The 16,723-nt window shown below is 38.0% G+C and overlaps 1 protein-coding gene and 1 pseudogene across 2 annotated transcripts in view; both read right to left on the minus strand.

Moving 5' to 3' along the window:
• Positions 1–16,723, minus strand: part of SNW1 (SNW domain containing 1) — a 36,787-nt gene that overhangs the window by 18,694 nt on the left and 1,370 nt on the right. For both annotated transcript variants that reach the window (XM_052646778.1, XM_052646779.1), the window contains exons 2-3: positions 13,860–14,013; positions 6,585–6,746 (exon numbers count right to left, since the gene is read on the minus strand). In XM_052646778.1, the coding sequence (XP_052502738.1) occupies positions 6,585–6,746; positions 13,860–14,013 (316 nt within the window). The remainder of the gene's footprint in view (positions 1–6,584; positions 6,747–13,859; positions 14,014–16,723) is intronic.
• On the minus strand, positions 14,388–14,508 carry LOC128054946 (uncharacterized; annotated as a pseudogene).

Here is a 16,723-nt window from a genome sequence, read left to right on the forward strand (position 1 = left end):
AGAAAATGAACATATGCCATGGTCAAAAAACCCAGAACACATTCTTCCATGGGAAAAAAACCCTATACACACACCTTATTTCACACTCATTTAGGACTGTTTTCTGATCGGTGGGCCTCTGCCAAATAGAATACTACCGACTTTCATGCTCATGTATACTTCTTGAATACTTCCATAATAACCTACATGGCAAATTTTATAGAAAAATAGAAGTATTGGAAATTTAACAAATAAGCAGCATTCTAGATTTTGATGCTTGAGTTAGGCATTCTTTAACACACATACAGAGAAAGGACAACTTAACAACTTGCTTTCCCCCAGTTCTGGGCCTTTACAGAATATTGCTCTCAGTTCTTTAACTGGATTCTCAACCTGAGTCTTGATTCAAAGGTCATGCATGCAAGGGTGAGGCCTCCTATGACTATCCTTGCTACAGGAGCAATTCCTCCCCATCCAATCATTTGGTGTCACAGAACTCTATTTGCTCTCTTTAAAGCACTGCTCACAGTACGAAATTATCTATTTTAAATCTTTGTCTTCACCATTAAAGTAATAACAAAACAGCTAACATATATTAAGCACATATTTTGTGCCACTGTTCTTTTGTTATATATATATAAACGAATTTAACTTCTTGTATCAACCCTATGAGGTGTGCACAACGATTATACCTATATCACTGATGAGGAATCTCTTATTCATTAAAGTATCTCCAGTGCTTATAACAATGCCTGGTTCACAGGAGGCTTTCAGTCAGTAGTTTTTGTAAAAATGAATGAATGTATGACTTTTACAGATACTCTATTCTATGTTCAAGGTGTATGTATACATGTTGGGATTGCAGAAGGTTTTATATAAGCTTCTGATTTCCTGGAAAAACTGCATCATGGATATAGGCCAAAATCTCTAGCTTGTCTTTCTCAGGAATGAGAAAAGGGAGCAGGTAAGAAGTACAGATACTTTACCATAAAACATGTTTATTGATATGGGAGCTACTAGTGTCACCATTGGAGAAGGAAATGGCAACCCACTCCAGTGTTCTTGCCTAGAGAATCCTGTGGATGGAGGAGCCTGGTGGGCTGCTGTCTAGGGGGTCGCACAGTCAGACACGACTGAAGCAACTTAGCAACAGCAGCAGCAGTGTCACTATTCTCTCAGAGTGTTCATTTTGGAAGGTGCTCGGAAGCTCACTCTAGTGAGAAAAGCAAGGCTCAGTGCGTTAAGATCACACAGCCAGTAACGGACCTCAAAATCGAACACCTTTTCAGGATGGAAAAATCTGTATCTTAAGAATTAAAAGTTATATAACAATCTCTGGAAAATACTACCAAAACTATGAAGAGTTAACTACTTTTATACAGCAATCATTACAGGAAAGGATTTTAAGTAAATGGCTCCCTCATAGTCATACATGCTCAACATAAAGTCTCAATACTAATTTAGCATACAAGAGCCATTTGCTGCTTCTTATTTGGGTATTCCAAAGTTAATAACCCTTTAAATGAGCATCAATAAGATTCTAGCATCTCACAAAGCTGAGTGAAGGACATCTGAAGAGCGAGATTGCTCCAAGGTAATTAACTATAAAACCCCAAATTTTTATTGCCTGAGAATCAAATGTGCTGAAGAAACTCGCATCTCAGGAGACAAAGGGACTGGGGAGGATTATTTGAAAAATACAATATACTTTTGAAGGTATCAGGAGCACAAATGAGCTCTGTGAACAAGATAAAGTGGTAACTCATCTGTGAAACAGAATTTTTTTATGACTGAAAACTGGCAAAGGACTGGATTGACTAAAAGGATAAGTCTGTCAACATATCTACTGTTTCAGAGGTAGAAAAAAAACACTATCTTTTGGTTATATCAAAACACTATAGTTTGTGATATATTATGAACAAGGTAACAACATAAAATTTATCTTAGGGTTTAAGTTTGGAGGTTTTTTTCAGATGGGGAGGGTTGAAGGCATTCTTCTAGGTAATATCATGTATGTAACATTTCCTATATAACTATTTCAGATGGAAAAATGTTAACACTTTTTAAGATTTACCACTGAAGTCACCATTGGACAAAAAAGGGATTTAGTTCTATTGACATTAAATTTTTTTCTCTTTCCCAATTTTGTATTACCAGTAAGTCTTATACACAGTATTTACATTTAGAGAGATCAATGACCTTAGACTTGCCCTGGAATATGATCCCTTGGAACCTTGCCTTGTTCAACTCTTATACCTAGAGCTAGCATTTTCCATTCTTTTTTTCTGGCCATACCGCATGGCACATGGGATCTTAGTTCCCTGAACAGGGATGGAACCTCACTCCCTACAGTGGAACTTCAGAGTCTTAAACACTGAACTGCCAGGGAAGTCCCACGCATTTTCCATTCTTGCTCTTTCACTGTTAATATTTCAGTGAAAAGTCCCTGGTTTCTGAAGAATACCAGATCCCTCTGATACAGATCAGAAATCACTACAATACAGTACAAATTCAATAATCCAATAAACCTTTGCATCCTAGGTCAAGGACCCTGCATATCAGCATCCTGAATAATGAATTTTAAAAAAATCTTATCTTGTACATTTAGTAGCTAGTTCCTATTACCACAGGAAAATCAGTGTTTTCACACAGGGCAATGCTAACAGCTCCAACTCCCCTCCCAGGGTCTTTGAAAACATGTCAAGTGTTCCTGGTTAAAACAATGGCGGGGATGCAGGTGAGGCACTACTGGCATTTAATAGATACTGCCAGTGATGTTAAACATAATTCAACGCTCAAGACAGTCCCAAACAGTCAAGAAGTGTCCCCCTCCTCCAAATACCAACACATAGTTAATGTTGAATTATTAAATCCATTCAAAAACTGTATACATTAATCCATCTACTTAAAAAAAATAAAGCACATATTTATTAAAAGTGTGTAAGAATTCAAATGTATATTCCAGGGGTATAAAGTCCAGCAAGAAGGAAATAAATCCATCATACAGCTCCCATCCAAGCAGTCACTCTATTCAGTATCTTTTTACTCAATTCAGGGAGTGTAGTCTTCCTTTTTTTAATCTTCATTGTGGTTATTTATTATTATTTAAAAACAGTTTTCAGAGCAGTTTTAGGTTCACAGCAAAATTAAGAGGATGTAACGAGATTTCCTACATACTACCCACTCCTACACGCATATAGCTTCCCCTATTTGAGTCAGGGTTAGTATGAACCTGAGAGTGGTACCCCTGTGAACTACTAGTCTAGGGTTCATGTCCAGGGGCTGCACTATCGACAGACATGTCAAGGCTTTAACTGTATAAAGAAAAATACTTTGGAGACCTTATTTGGCCAGAATACTGAAATCTAAAATTAAACAGTTCAGTTTTAACATTTCTACTCTACTTTCAATACAAAAAATCACCAATACACATTTTAAATGGGCTAAAAGTATATTTCATTCAAAATTATACAACCTGTCAATGCCAAATTATTGTCCTAAAATGTTGCTTTTTCCTAATAAATAAGAGGAAAGGTAGCACGTATCAGTAAAGAATAGTTACCATTCCAAAGAAAGAGCGATGCACCAAAATAAAGGCAAATAAAGGCCTTTGGGTACAGGATAAATTTCCAGGATGTGCTCTGCATGTACAGGGACCTATTTTTCCTTTTGTAGGAATGGACTGTGCTACCTTAGTGGCTTCAGAAAAAGTGTTAGTGTGTTAGTCACTCAGTTGTGTCTGACTCTGCAACCCCATGGGCTGTAGCCTGCCAGGCTTCTCTCTCCATGGAATTCTCCAGGCAAGAATACTGGAGTGGGTGGCCATTTCCTTTTCCAGGGGATCTTCCCAACCCAGGGGTTGAACCTGGGTCTCCGCATTGCAGGCAGATTCTTTACCGTCTAAGCCACCAGGCAAAAGTGGTTTTCCATTATTCAATATATACAGCTATAATTCTTCCAACAAACACTTTGGAATGCCTGTGTGTCAAGATGTCAGGCACTAAGTTAGGCATCAAAGAGGAAAATAAAGACATAATCTCTATACTCAAGGAGCTTATAATTAAACACCATAGACTGTTATTAGTGAAAGGATAATTACAACAAAAGGTGATGACTGCTACTAAACATAGGGAACAGGGAGAAAGGACACCCAATCCAGCCAAGGAGGATCAGGGAGATTACACTGCAATAGAGACACGTGAGTTGAAAGCAAGAGAATTTAGTCATAAGAAAGAACAGGGAGAGGACTTTTCCTAGCATGAAAGGGCACACAGGGGAAGTTCCCCAGGTAAAAATGTGTCATAACAGGGGAACTGCAAGAACTTCCTTATAGCAGACACATTACGAGGAATGTCTGAAAGTTTCTTCTTCTGTAACAACAACCTGTAATGTTGATAATTTTGTACTGAAAATAAACAGAATGGCTAAAACTGGACTTTCAATTTTTAGATTTCAATATTCTGGTCGTGAACATTGATGCTAGGCTAGAAAGGTAAGCAAGAGGTCAAGTGTCTCATTAGGTGCTTGGCTGGTTTTCATCCTAAAGACTGTGGAAAGATTTCAAGTGTGCACGCTTATGCTGTGTTTGTGGTGGGGAGAGAGAAACAGAAAAACATGAACCACTGTTTTTTCATGCAGGTTAAGACAAATGGCAAGGAGAGGGGTTCAGATTTTGCTGCAATAAATTATGCAAGAAAAGATAAGGGTCTGAACTAAGTAGCAGAGATGGAAATACCTGAGAAATGTTAAAGAAATAAGATAAATCATGGTAACTAACAGATTGAGAGTCTGAGGGAAATACAACAGAATAGAATTAATGTTAGGCAAAGGCTTTTTAGAGAACATACTGGCATTATATGTCACATGTGAAATGTGAATATCCTCTGACCCAATACATATACTAAGAATTTATTTTATACAAATCTGTTGCTGTTGTTTAGTCGTATCTGACTCTCTTGTGACCCCGTGGGTTGTAGCCCACCAGGATCCTCTGTCCAGGCAAGAATACTGGAGTGGGGTGGCATTTCCTTCTTCAGGGGACCTTCCCAACACAGGGATGGAACCTACATCTCCTGCACTAACAGATGGATTCTATACCCTGAGCCATCAGGGAAGCTGTTATACAAAACACTGATGTGCAAAAGGATAGTTATATACGGATCTTGACTAAAGCACTGCTTGCAAAAGTAAAAAACTGGAAATTTTCAATGTTTAAAAACAATTAGGGCACAAGGCCACAATGAAAATCTATTTAGATTTTTCTTAATGAAGTAGACCTCTATGTACTAATAAAAATCTTTAAAACAGTGAAAGTAAAAAAAAAAGTCTATGGGAGTTATGAGAATTAAAATCTCATTTATTAAAAAAAAGATACATATATTTGCATGTATGTGTATATATATAAAGCGGGAATACATGTAAAAGTGACGTTACAAAGGAAAGGGGAAGAGATGAGATCTAGGATACACTAGAATACACTTGAAAAGATTAGATTTAGATAGGAAGAGATTTGTTATAAAGACAAAAGGAATAGTCAAGACAAAAAGGCAAGTGCAAGATAAAGAAAGCCAACAATTTTCTTCCAACAGTCTTATGTGCAAATAGATGGGGAGTCACCTGTTAAACTGAGAGAGGATGGAGAAGAGTAGGAGTTAAGCTTGGAGGAACATCAAGGGAGGCCAGCTGAAATCTGAGATATAAATTTGCATGACTGCATAATTATTCTCCCCCTAAACTAGCAGCCATGGTGGAGGAGCAAACAATGATATATCATCAGTGCTGTCTTAGAGAGTAAAATGAGAATGTTTGGGAGAGAGAGAAGAAGCAAAGGATAGGTACTGAAGGTTCTCAGGTACTGTCCCCAGTACAATCAATTCTAAAGAGATCTTTTATCTCTATTTGGAGTATTTATTTATAAGAAAAAAACTAGGTCTTAAAAACAGTTCCTTGGCTCTGGGTGTGGCTGCTCTATGATGAGGTTATTTTAAACAAATTTTATTTTTGGTCTTTGGATTACTTTGTAAGCAGGGCCATCCTAAAACTAGCAAGTGCCAGTTTTGTACTTAATCAAGGGAGAAAGAAGTTTATGTGATTTATTCTATTCAGACGAACCATCAAAATAAGTATGTACGTATTTTGGAAGAGAAATAGAAAAGACTATAGACAAAACTAAATTTTGATTTTTTTAGGACTGCCAGAATTGTAGATTTTTAAAAATTTACTAGTACTTAAAAAAAGCTAGTATTATAAAAGAACTGTTTTTCATATATGATGCTGTATGTCAATTATATCTCAATAAAACTGGAAGGGAAACAAGGATTGTTTTTAAAATGTAAAACAAATACATGGAATCCCTAAGTATTAATATATATAAACTTATCATCAATTTGAGGAATTTCTAAGGAAAAAGTCATTGCTGTTATGAAGCCATGTTATATTGTTCATACTGTTATGAAGTCATCTTCAGTTAGCCTAAGTATACTTCATTGTTACTTCTGACATAAACTAAATGGCCAAAGAGTTATCATTTTCACACAATTAAAAAAAAAAAAAGACTTCTCACGAAATATTTATCAATGGGGGAAAAAAATCAATGAGAGGGTTACCTTGTCTTTTGACTGTCCTTGTCGAGCAATTGCATCATACTTAATTTTTCCTTCAGCATCCACCTGAATGGCCAACGCATTTGACATTTTTTTCTTTCGTCCCATATCCAGGGGATACTGGGCCACGTGGATCTCTGGAAAAGCCCCTCCATCTCCAAAATCCTATATAAATAAAGAAAAATAAAAAGAATGTTCAATAACAGTAACTTGAGATTTAAGATATAGTCACTCCTTCAGCAGGTAACTATTGAGCCCTTATGCTAGATGCTAGAGAAATGGCAGTAAACAAAGCAAGGGTCTCTGATCTTATGGAGTGTACATTTTAGTGGGCAAAGATATAAAAGGCATAATTTCTGGCTTGTGATAAATGCCTTGAAAGCAATAAAGGGGCTGGGAAGACAGGCTGTTTTTGATAGTGTGGTTGGGATAACCTTTGTGAAGAGGTAGTATGAGGTAAAGCCTGAATGATGAGAAATCAGTCATGGGAAGATCTGAGGGAAGCATTTTCTAGGCAGATTAAACAGCAAGTGTGAAGGCCCTGCTTCAAGACTGAACTCAGCATGTTCTAGGAAACGAGGTCTAGTGGGGCTGTAGCTTATTGAGGGCAGAGGTGCAGACATATAAGCAATTAAGTCTGTTTGGGAAGACAACAAACATCAGATCATGAAACAGCTCCTAGATCATGGCAAGGATCTGGATTTTAAGTACATGGCAGGAAGAAATTAAGCAAAATGTTTAGTATAAGGAAAAGATTTTTCATTTTCGCATACATAATTTTCTTAGTGAAAGACAGGTCAAGCTATAGTTAGAGCAGAAATGTAAAGAAATGGGGAGTTCCCTGGTGGCCTAGTGGTTAGGATTCCAGGCTTTCACCACCACGGCCTGGATTCAATCCCTGGTCAGGGAACTAAGATTCTGCAAGCTGTGCAGCACAGCCAAAAAAGAGAAAAAGTAAAGAATTACATTTCTTCTTCAATTTTAAGAACATGATAGTATTTATTCAGTGTTCCATGAGAAGCAAATAGGAAGCATCCAGAAATGAGTGTATCACATTTCTAACGATGATTACATATAATTATTTAGAAGACAGAATTAAGACTTCTAAAGGAGAAAGCTAAGTCTGTCAATGAAGTTTAAAATTACAAAAAAAGTCTATCATTCAAGTTAACATATGGACATTAAATTTAAAGTTTTATTAAATTAATAATATTTGCTTCAGTTCAGTTCAGTCATTCAGTCATGTCCTACTCTTTGCGATCCCATGAATCGCAGCACACCAGGCCTCCCTGTCCATCAACAACTCCTGGAGTTTACTCAAACTCATGTCCATCGAGTCAGTCCATCCAGCCATCTCATTCTCTGTCGTCCATCCAGCCATCTCATTCTCTGTCGTCCCCTTCTGCCCCCTTCTCGTTCTGCCCCCAATCCCTCCCAGCATCAGGGTCTTTTCCATTGAGTCAACTCTTCGCATGAGGTGGCCAAAGTACTGGAGTTTCAGCTTCAGCATCAGTCCTTCCAATGAACACCCAGGACTGATCTCCTTTAGAATGGACTCGTTGGATCTCCTTGCAGTCGAAGGGACTCTCAAGAGTCTTCTCCAACACCACAGTTCAAAAGCATCAATTCTTCGGCGCTCAGCTTTCTTCACAGTCCAACTCTCACATCCATACATGACACTGGAAAAACCATAGCCTTGACTAGACGGACCTTTGTTGGCAAAGTAATATCTCTGCTTTTCAATATGCTATCTAGATTGGTCATAACTTTCCTTCCAAGGAGTACGCATCTTTTAATTTCATGGCTGCAATCACCATCTGCAGTGATCTTGGAGCCCCGAAAAATAGTCTGACACTGTTTCCACTGTTTCCCCATCTATTTCCCATGAAGTGATGGGACCAGATGCCATGATCTTCGTTTTCTGAATGTTGAGTTTTAAGCCAACTTTTTCACTCTCCTCTTTCACTTTCATCAAGACGCTTTTTAGTTCCTCTTCACTTTCTGCCATAAGGGTAGTGTCATCTGCATATCTGAGGTTACTGACATTTCTCCCGGCAATCTTGATTCCAGCTTGTGCTTCTTCTAGCCCAGGATTTCTCATGATGTACTCTGCATAGAAGTTAAATAAGCAGGGTGACAATATACAGCCTTGACGTACTCCTTTTCCTATTTGGAACCAGTCTGTTGTTCTATGTCCTGTTCTAACTGTTGCTTCCTGACCTGCATATAGGTTTCTCAAGAGGCAGGTCAGGTGGTCTGGTATTCTCATTTCTTTCAGAATTTTCCACAGTTTGTTGTGATCCACACAAAGGTTTTGGCATAGTCAATATTTGCTTAGTACCTTATTAAAACTTAGAAAATATAATTCACACATACATTCTCATTTAATTCTTGTAGTTCTTCAACACCTCATATTTTCATATGGAAAAAATAAGTTTAGAAAAATTAAAAGTGATTTTTCGAAGGTCTCATGGATAGCTATGAGGACTGGAACCTGTATCTTTTTTTTTTTTCTTCAAGTTCAGGGAACAATTTTATTTTATTTTTACTTTATTTTACTTTACAATACTGTATTGGTTTTGCCATACATTGGCTTGAATCCATCACGGGTGTACATCCGTTCCCAAACATGAACCCCCCTCCCACCTCCCTCCCCATAACATCTCTCTGGGTCATCACCGTGCACCAGCCCCAAGCATGCTGTATCCTGTGTCGGACATAGACTGGCGATTCGATTCTTACATGATAGTATACATGTTTCAATGCCATTCTCCCAAATCATCCCACCCTCTCCCTCTCCCTCTGAGTCCAAAAGTCCGCTATACACATCTGTGTCTTTGTCTTTTTTGTTGTCTTGCATACAGGGTCGTCATTGCCATCTTTCTAAATTCCATATATATGTGTTAGTGTACTGTATTGATGTTTTTCTTTCTGGCTTACTTCACTCTGTATAATTGGCTCCAGTTTCATCCATCTCATCAGAACTGATTCAAATGAATTCTTTTTAATGGCTGAGTAATACTCCATTGTGTATATGTACCACAGCTTTCTTATCCATTCATCTGCTGATGGACATCTAGGTTGTTTCCATGTCCTGGCTATTATAAACAGTGCTGCGATGAACACTGGGGTACATGTGTCTCTTTCAATTCTGGTTTCCTCGGTGTGTATACCCAGCAGTGGGATTGCTGGGTCATAAGGCAGTTCTATTTGCAATTTTTTAAGGAATCTCCACACTGTTCTCCATAGTGGCTGTACTAGTTTGCATTCCCAGCAACAGTGTAGGAGGGTTCCCTTTTCTCCACACCCTCTCCAGCATTTATTGCTTGCAGATTTTTGGATCACAGACATTCTGACTGGTGTGAAGTGGTACCTCATTGTGGTTTTGATTTGCATTTTTCTAATAATGAGTGATGTTGAGCATCTTTTCATGTGTTTGTTAGCCATCCGTATGTCTTCTTTGGAGAAATGTCTATTTAGTTCTTTGGCCCATTTTTTGATTGGGTCGTTTATTTTTCTGGAATTAAGCTGCATAAGTTGCTTGTATATTTTTGAGATTAGTTGTTTGTCAGTTGCTTCATTTGCTATTATTTTCTCCCATTCAGAAGGCTGTCTTTTCACCTTGCTTATATTTCCCTTTGTTGTGCAGAAGCTTTTAATTTTAATTAGATCCCATTTGTTTATTTTTGCTTTTATTTCCAGAATTCTGGGTGGTGGATCATAGAGGATCCTGCTGTGATTTATGTCGGAGAGTGTTTTGCCTATGTTCTCCTCTAGGAGTTTTATAGTTTCTGGTCTTACATTTAGATCTTTAATCCATTTTGAGTTTATTTTTGTGTGCGGTGTTAGAAAGTGATCTAGTTTCATTCTTTTGCAAGTGGTTGACCAGTTTTCCCAGCACCACTTGTTAAAGAGATTGTCTTTACTCCATTGTATATTCTTGCCTCCTTTGTCAAAGATAAGGTGTCCATAGGTGTGTGGATTTATCTCTGGGCTTTCTATTTTGTTCCATTGATCTATATTTCTGTCTTTGTGCCAGTACCATACTGTCTTGATGACTGTGGCTTTGTAGTAGAGCCTGAAGTCAGGCAAGTTGATTCCTCCAGTTCCATTCTTACTTCTCAAGATTGCTTTGGCAATTTGAGGTTTTTTGTATTTCCATACAAATCTTGAAATGATTTGTTCTAGTTCTGTGAAAAATATGGCTGGTAGCTTGATAGGGATTGCATTGAATTTGTAGATTGCTTTGGGTAGTATACTCATTTTCACTATATTGATTCTTCTGATCCATGAACATGGTATATTTCTCCATCTATTAGTGCCCTCTTTGATTTCTTTCATCAGTGTTTTATAGTTTTCTATATATAGGTCTTTAGTTTCTTTAGGTAGATATATTCCTAAGTATTTTATTCTTTTCATTGCAATGGTGAATGGAATTGTTTCCTTAATTTCTTTTTCTACTTTCTCATTATTAGTGTATAGGAATGCAAGGGATTTCTGAATGTTGATTTTATATCCTGCAACTTTACTATATTCATTGATGAGCTCTAGTAATTTTCAGGTGGAGTCTTTAGGGTTTTCTATGTAGAGGATCATGTCATCTGCAAACAGTGAAAGTTTTAATTCTTCTTTTCCAGTTTGGATTCCTTTTATTTCTTTTTCTGGTCTGATTGCTGTGGCCAAAACTTCCAGAACTATGTTGAATAGCAGTGGTAAAAGTGGGCACCCTTGTCTTGTGGAACCCGTATCTTTTGACTCCAAAAGCCTTTACATTTCCTACTAAACTGAAGTATCTTAGCTCAAGAAAGGGCAAGAAATCAGAGGAAAAATCTATTAATATTCATCATTTAGAGGGGATTTGATGAAAAAAATTTACGAAAATAGCCACTTTTATATATCCTCCTCCTTCAAGAAATATTTCATTAGATCCTAGATATATGATTTTCTAGGTACAACATGCTTACTTGCTAAAGAAAGGTTTGACATCTTTTAAAACAAATAATAGAGCTGAAGGTGTTTTCTTGTAAATCAGGCAGAAAATAGGTAAAACAGTCCCTGGAATGGCCCTACCTGTTCTCAAGCCATCACGCTGACATGTGCTCAGATCTGTGGCTGCCAGGTCGCTCAGTCGTGCCCGACCCTGTGAGACCCCAGAGACGGCAGCCCACCAGGCTCCCGCGTCCCTGGGATTCTCCAGGCAAGAACGCTGGAGTGGGCTGCCATTTCCTTCTCCAATGCATGAAAGTGAAAAGTGAAAGAGAAGTCGCTCAGTTGTGTCCAACTCCTAGTGACCCCATGGACTGCAGCCCACCAGGCTCCTCCATCCATGGCATTTGCCAGGCAAGAGTACCCGAGTTGGGTGCCATTGCCTTCTCCTCAGATTTGCTAGAGTTCTTCAACTATAACAAGCACTTCAGGACTTAGATGTGGCATTATGCGGTCACTAAGCTTGCCAGAAAATCATAGCTTTTACTTTAAAAACTAGAACAAAATGCTTTCTTCCACAGAATATTCACTCTCCTCAAGAAGCATTCACAGTATTTCCATCAGGTGGCCATTTTGGATTGATTTTCAAATAAACTGGTCGGCTCCACCAGGATATAGGAATCCTATGATAGTCATGTAAGCTTTTAAAAACTAATAGTACTAAATGTTAAATGTCCTGATACTGAAATGCAAGTAAGGATGCGATTTCTGTTGTATGTAGATGAAGCCTGCCATCCTCACTCTAATCTACTGAGAGGCCAAACTCAGAATATCTATAATCCCATAAAAGAGACACTCCAGTCTTCTATTAGATAATGGCAAGTACTACCTTTTTGCCCCAGATAAGGCATCATTATGGCCTCCTTGATAATCATATATTTTGCTCTGCTTCTCACAAATAACATTATCAGTGAAAATAAAAGCAACAACACAAAAATACCTTCAGAGGTATCAGAAGGCTGGCCTTCAGACACTAGAATTAATAAAGAACAGAGTATAGTTGAACAAAAACCAACCAAACAAAAAACACCTGGGAATATGTTAGGAGAAGACATGATTTAGCTGGGTGTTCCTCTTCGAGGCTGTACAAAGAATGTGGCAGGCAGGAATAATGACAAAGGAGAGAGGCTGAGAATACAGTTGGTTTTATATAGGTGCTGAGCAACATATTTCAATCCAATGAATAATTAGTTCCATGATCACCACTTGGAGGCATATGAAAAAAAGTTTAGGACTTGACCCTTTCTATTTGTGAAGCAAAACTATAACCATGTAAAGACAGAACAAAACAAAGTGATAAAATTATAATAACTGGGTACAAATAAATAGGCACAGAGATTTTTAATAGGACAAGTATATCCCTTGGGAAGTGGAGGAGGAAAATTTGCAGGAGTCAGAATGAAAATAGGAAGATGGAGAAGAAACAGGAAGAGGCCTTGGGGAGGCAAGCCTCAAGTGTCTGCATTTCTCCCTAGGTAAAAAAGGTGATCAAGCATGGGCAGTCTGCCCCTGGAATTAGGGAAGGGAATACGCATTGAACTGATGTACAAGATCCTGAGTAATGAGGAGAATAAGTGCTGCTAACAAAGTCTCTTCTTTGTGATCTAGCTAGAGACATAAAAAGATCATTTCAGATTCCTCCTTCTCCCTCACTGCCTCTGAATTAACCATCAAATTCTGTCTCTTATACCTTCTCCCAAACTGATCTAAGCTGTACATTCTCCTATTGAAGATAAAAAAACAGAGGAAGAGAGCTTAGGATCTGTCCAGGGTCACACAAATGGTAAGGAACACAGCTATACAGAAAAAAAAATTAATAAAAAGAATCTTCTCGTCAGTGTTCTATCCACTACAACTAACAGGAAAGAAATCAGAAAAGCAAATGCTGCCAGAGTTTTCCCTGGAGAAGAGTTGCTTCTTCAGGGTGATGTGGCACTGTGCACGCAGGGAAGAGGGAGGGAAAGGTACCCGAATGTGGAACCATTCTTTCATTTTTCTCTCTCACCTCCCCATTATTTTCCATACACTGTAAGTCCCAATTTAGAAAGAGTATGTTAATTTCTTCTGTACATGAGTGACAGTTTGACATAAGAGACATACATTGGTATACTTCTCTAGTGATCACAAACCAGTGAGAATAAGCAAGACAAAAAGCTCAATCTTCTGAGGGAAGTACATGTCTTGAGAGCTCACAACTAGAATCTCTATCACACTGGAACTCATATGCAACAGTTCTAGGGTTTACATTTACTTTACAAAGGTGCTATAATAAATTTCGGCAAAACCGTTTACCTCTAGTAACCGAGGTATCCAGCCTTTCCGGTAACCATAGGGGGGAGGCTCTCTTCGGGAGGAGACCAGTGAGGTCTGTCGTGATCTCTGGGATCGTGCCTTTTCTTCAGCCTCAAGCTGGTCCTGAGACAGCTGAGTAGGTGCAGGTAAAAAGCTAGAAACAAAGACAGAAAAAGTAAGAATTTTAAAAATTCTTACATTTTATTATTGCAATTTGCCCATCAAACACTATTTTCCTATTATATTTCTTCCTTTGGGCAAAAGAGCAAAGTTTCCAATGATTTATGGCAGGGTTAAATATTTGTTGCTTTATTATGCCTGGAAAAGAAATAAGTACTAAGAGACATACAGTAAAAATATCTGACCAGGATGCAGGCAACCAGTGCCCAGAATTAAGAAATTTCACATAATAAACCACTAGTTTTTATGCCTCCACATTTCTTTTCTTGTAACAAGTAAATTTTCTCAATTACCGAGGGGTCAACTCTCTAGAATAAGATGGTCTTAGTGTCTTTAATACCCCTTAAAAAAAAAAAGGAATGCCTCACGAATTTCACATTCGCTTCACGCATGTCATCCTTGTGCAGGGGCCATGCTAATCTTCTCTGTATTGTTCCAATTTTAGTACATGTGCTGCTGAACCGAGCACTTTACTATTCTTATACTCCTTATGTTTAACTATTTTACCCTTATGCTTCCTACATTTAACTATTTTAGCATTAATACAAAAAAATAAGTATTAGCACTGAAAGTGACAAAGAGGTGGATAAAAAAAGAAACAAAACAGGAGATGCATATTTAAGTGCATTTCCCCAAGGGTATCTAGTTTGGGATGTAATTTAAAACTTAAGAGGTTTTAACCATTCTTAACTTTTAAGTATGATAAAAGTTATTACAGAGATATACCAAAGTACCACAAAAGGATTCCAGTATGTAAATAATATACCCAATGGAAAAGTTAGGGTCCCTTTGTGATTCTTGGCTAGTAAGAATATTTGAATAAGCAGCAGAGCTTATTTATTAAAAAAATATTTATTGGTTGCTGGGGTGCTAGCACTGTGCTAGGTAGGAAAGGAGACGATGAACTGAGAAAGATAGATGGGTGCTATAGAGAGAGATCAAAATCACACAACTCCGTAATTACCAGTTATACTAAGTGATCAGAAAAAGTACAAAGTGTTGCGATAGTGTATATCAGAAGAATCTAATCCAATCTGGCGGGTCAGGTAATGTGATGGTAAGAACTCTGAGTTCAGAAGCTATCCATGCCACACACTAACTTTTAGTTGCTTACCTCTCTGAACTTCAGTTTTCTCATTTGTAATGATGGACCAAAAGATTATCTACCTCTCAGAGCTGTTTTAAGTATTAAATGAGACCACCCATGAACAACGTGGCACAGAGTCTGGCTACCATTCAGTGTGTGTTCCATAAATATTTGATTTTTTGGAGCTGTTCCACAATTCCCCCAGCGTTAGTTGCCCTTTACCTATGCTCTCATAAGACCCTCTGCACACCACTACTACATCTGTCTTACTGTACTGCAATCACTATCGATTTATCTTTCTTTCCTTCATTAGACTGTGGGTAACTTGAGGGCAGGAATCACACTTTGTTTCTTTAATCCTTAACTCTTAAAGCACTGCCTAACTAGCTCACAATAGGGCCTTACTCAAATGTTGGCTGGAGAAATAAATTCACTCTACTCTTTGCACTCATCATTTTTCGGTCACAAACTTACTGCCTTTCTTTAAACAAATCATTCCTGTATCTTTATATCTGCTTTCCCACTGCCATAGGTATTCTATTTACTTATTAAGAAAACTCTTCATCAGATTCTTTAGTGCTTGCTTCTTAGTATTCCTGTCCCTGCTCAATTATACCTCCCTACAGCTGTTACCTGACCAAAACAGCATTCCACCCTGCTCTTTGCATCACTCTCTATACCTTTATTTTATTCCTAGTACTTATTACCTGAAATTGTATTACTGATTTGTTTACTCCTATAGTCTGTCTTCCCTAGAATGTAAATTCTGAGGGTAAGAAGAGTCCCTGACAGAATCAATAGCAACACTAGCTGACACAAAGTACTTTCAATCCATGCAATCCCAACATATGCAATTTACTAAGCAAATGAATGGATGAAAGGAGTCAAAACATTTTGGGCTTATACCATAGCTGTTTCCAGTAAACCATGTAAACTAACACATAGAGGGATACAAAGTCAGAAACAAAGAAGCCAAAATATTTACTTAGGTTTCATTTCTCTTTTACCTTTTGTTGGAAGAAAATGATCATTCTAGTCACTAAAATGATCAAAAGGCAGGCAGCTTGTCAAGGCAGAGTTTGGACAATCTAGTAAACAGGTAATCTGGCCTGGATTATAATGAGAACGCATCCTAGCCTTCCAGAGAGTCTTAATATTGCTGTTCCCTGTAAAGGATGACAATCCCATGAGGTACTTTCCTATGGTAGGGGTGGGCTGCTTAAGTGAACAAAAGTCTACCTCAGTATTTCTCAACTGGAGGCAAAATAACTACAATGCAGATATCTGACAACACCTGGAGACATTTTGTTATAACTTGTGAAGCAGAGGGAAGAGAAGAGGTGTGGATGCCACTGGCATCTACTGGGTACAAGCTAAAGATACTCATGAACATCTTAATGTAGGCAGGGAGGCCCCATACAAGAATGAATTATCCAGCCCCAAATGTCAATAGAGCCGCTGTGGAGACAGCTTAGTCTATCCTTTCCTTTTTACTAGTCTCTGCTGTTAAGAATCTCTGGGAGATCTTAGCGATAACAACACTTCACCTGGAAACTTGAAACTGTCTATAGAAACCAAATCAGCTAAAACTCCATGT

Source organism: Budorcas taxicolor, chromosome 10 (genome assembly GCF_023091745.1).
Source record: "Budorcas taxicolor isolate Tak-1 chromosome 10, Takin1.1, whole genome shotgun sequence".
Taxonomy (NCBI): Eukaryota; Metazoa; Chordata; class Mammalia; order Artiodactyla; family Bovidae; genus Budorcas; species Budorcas taxicolor.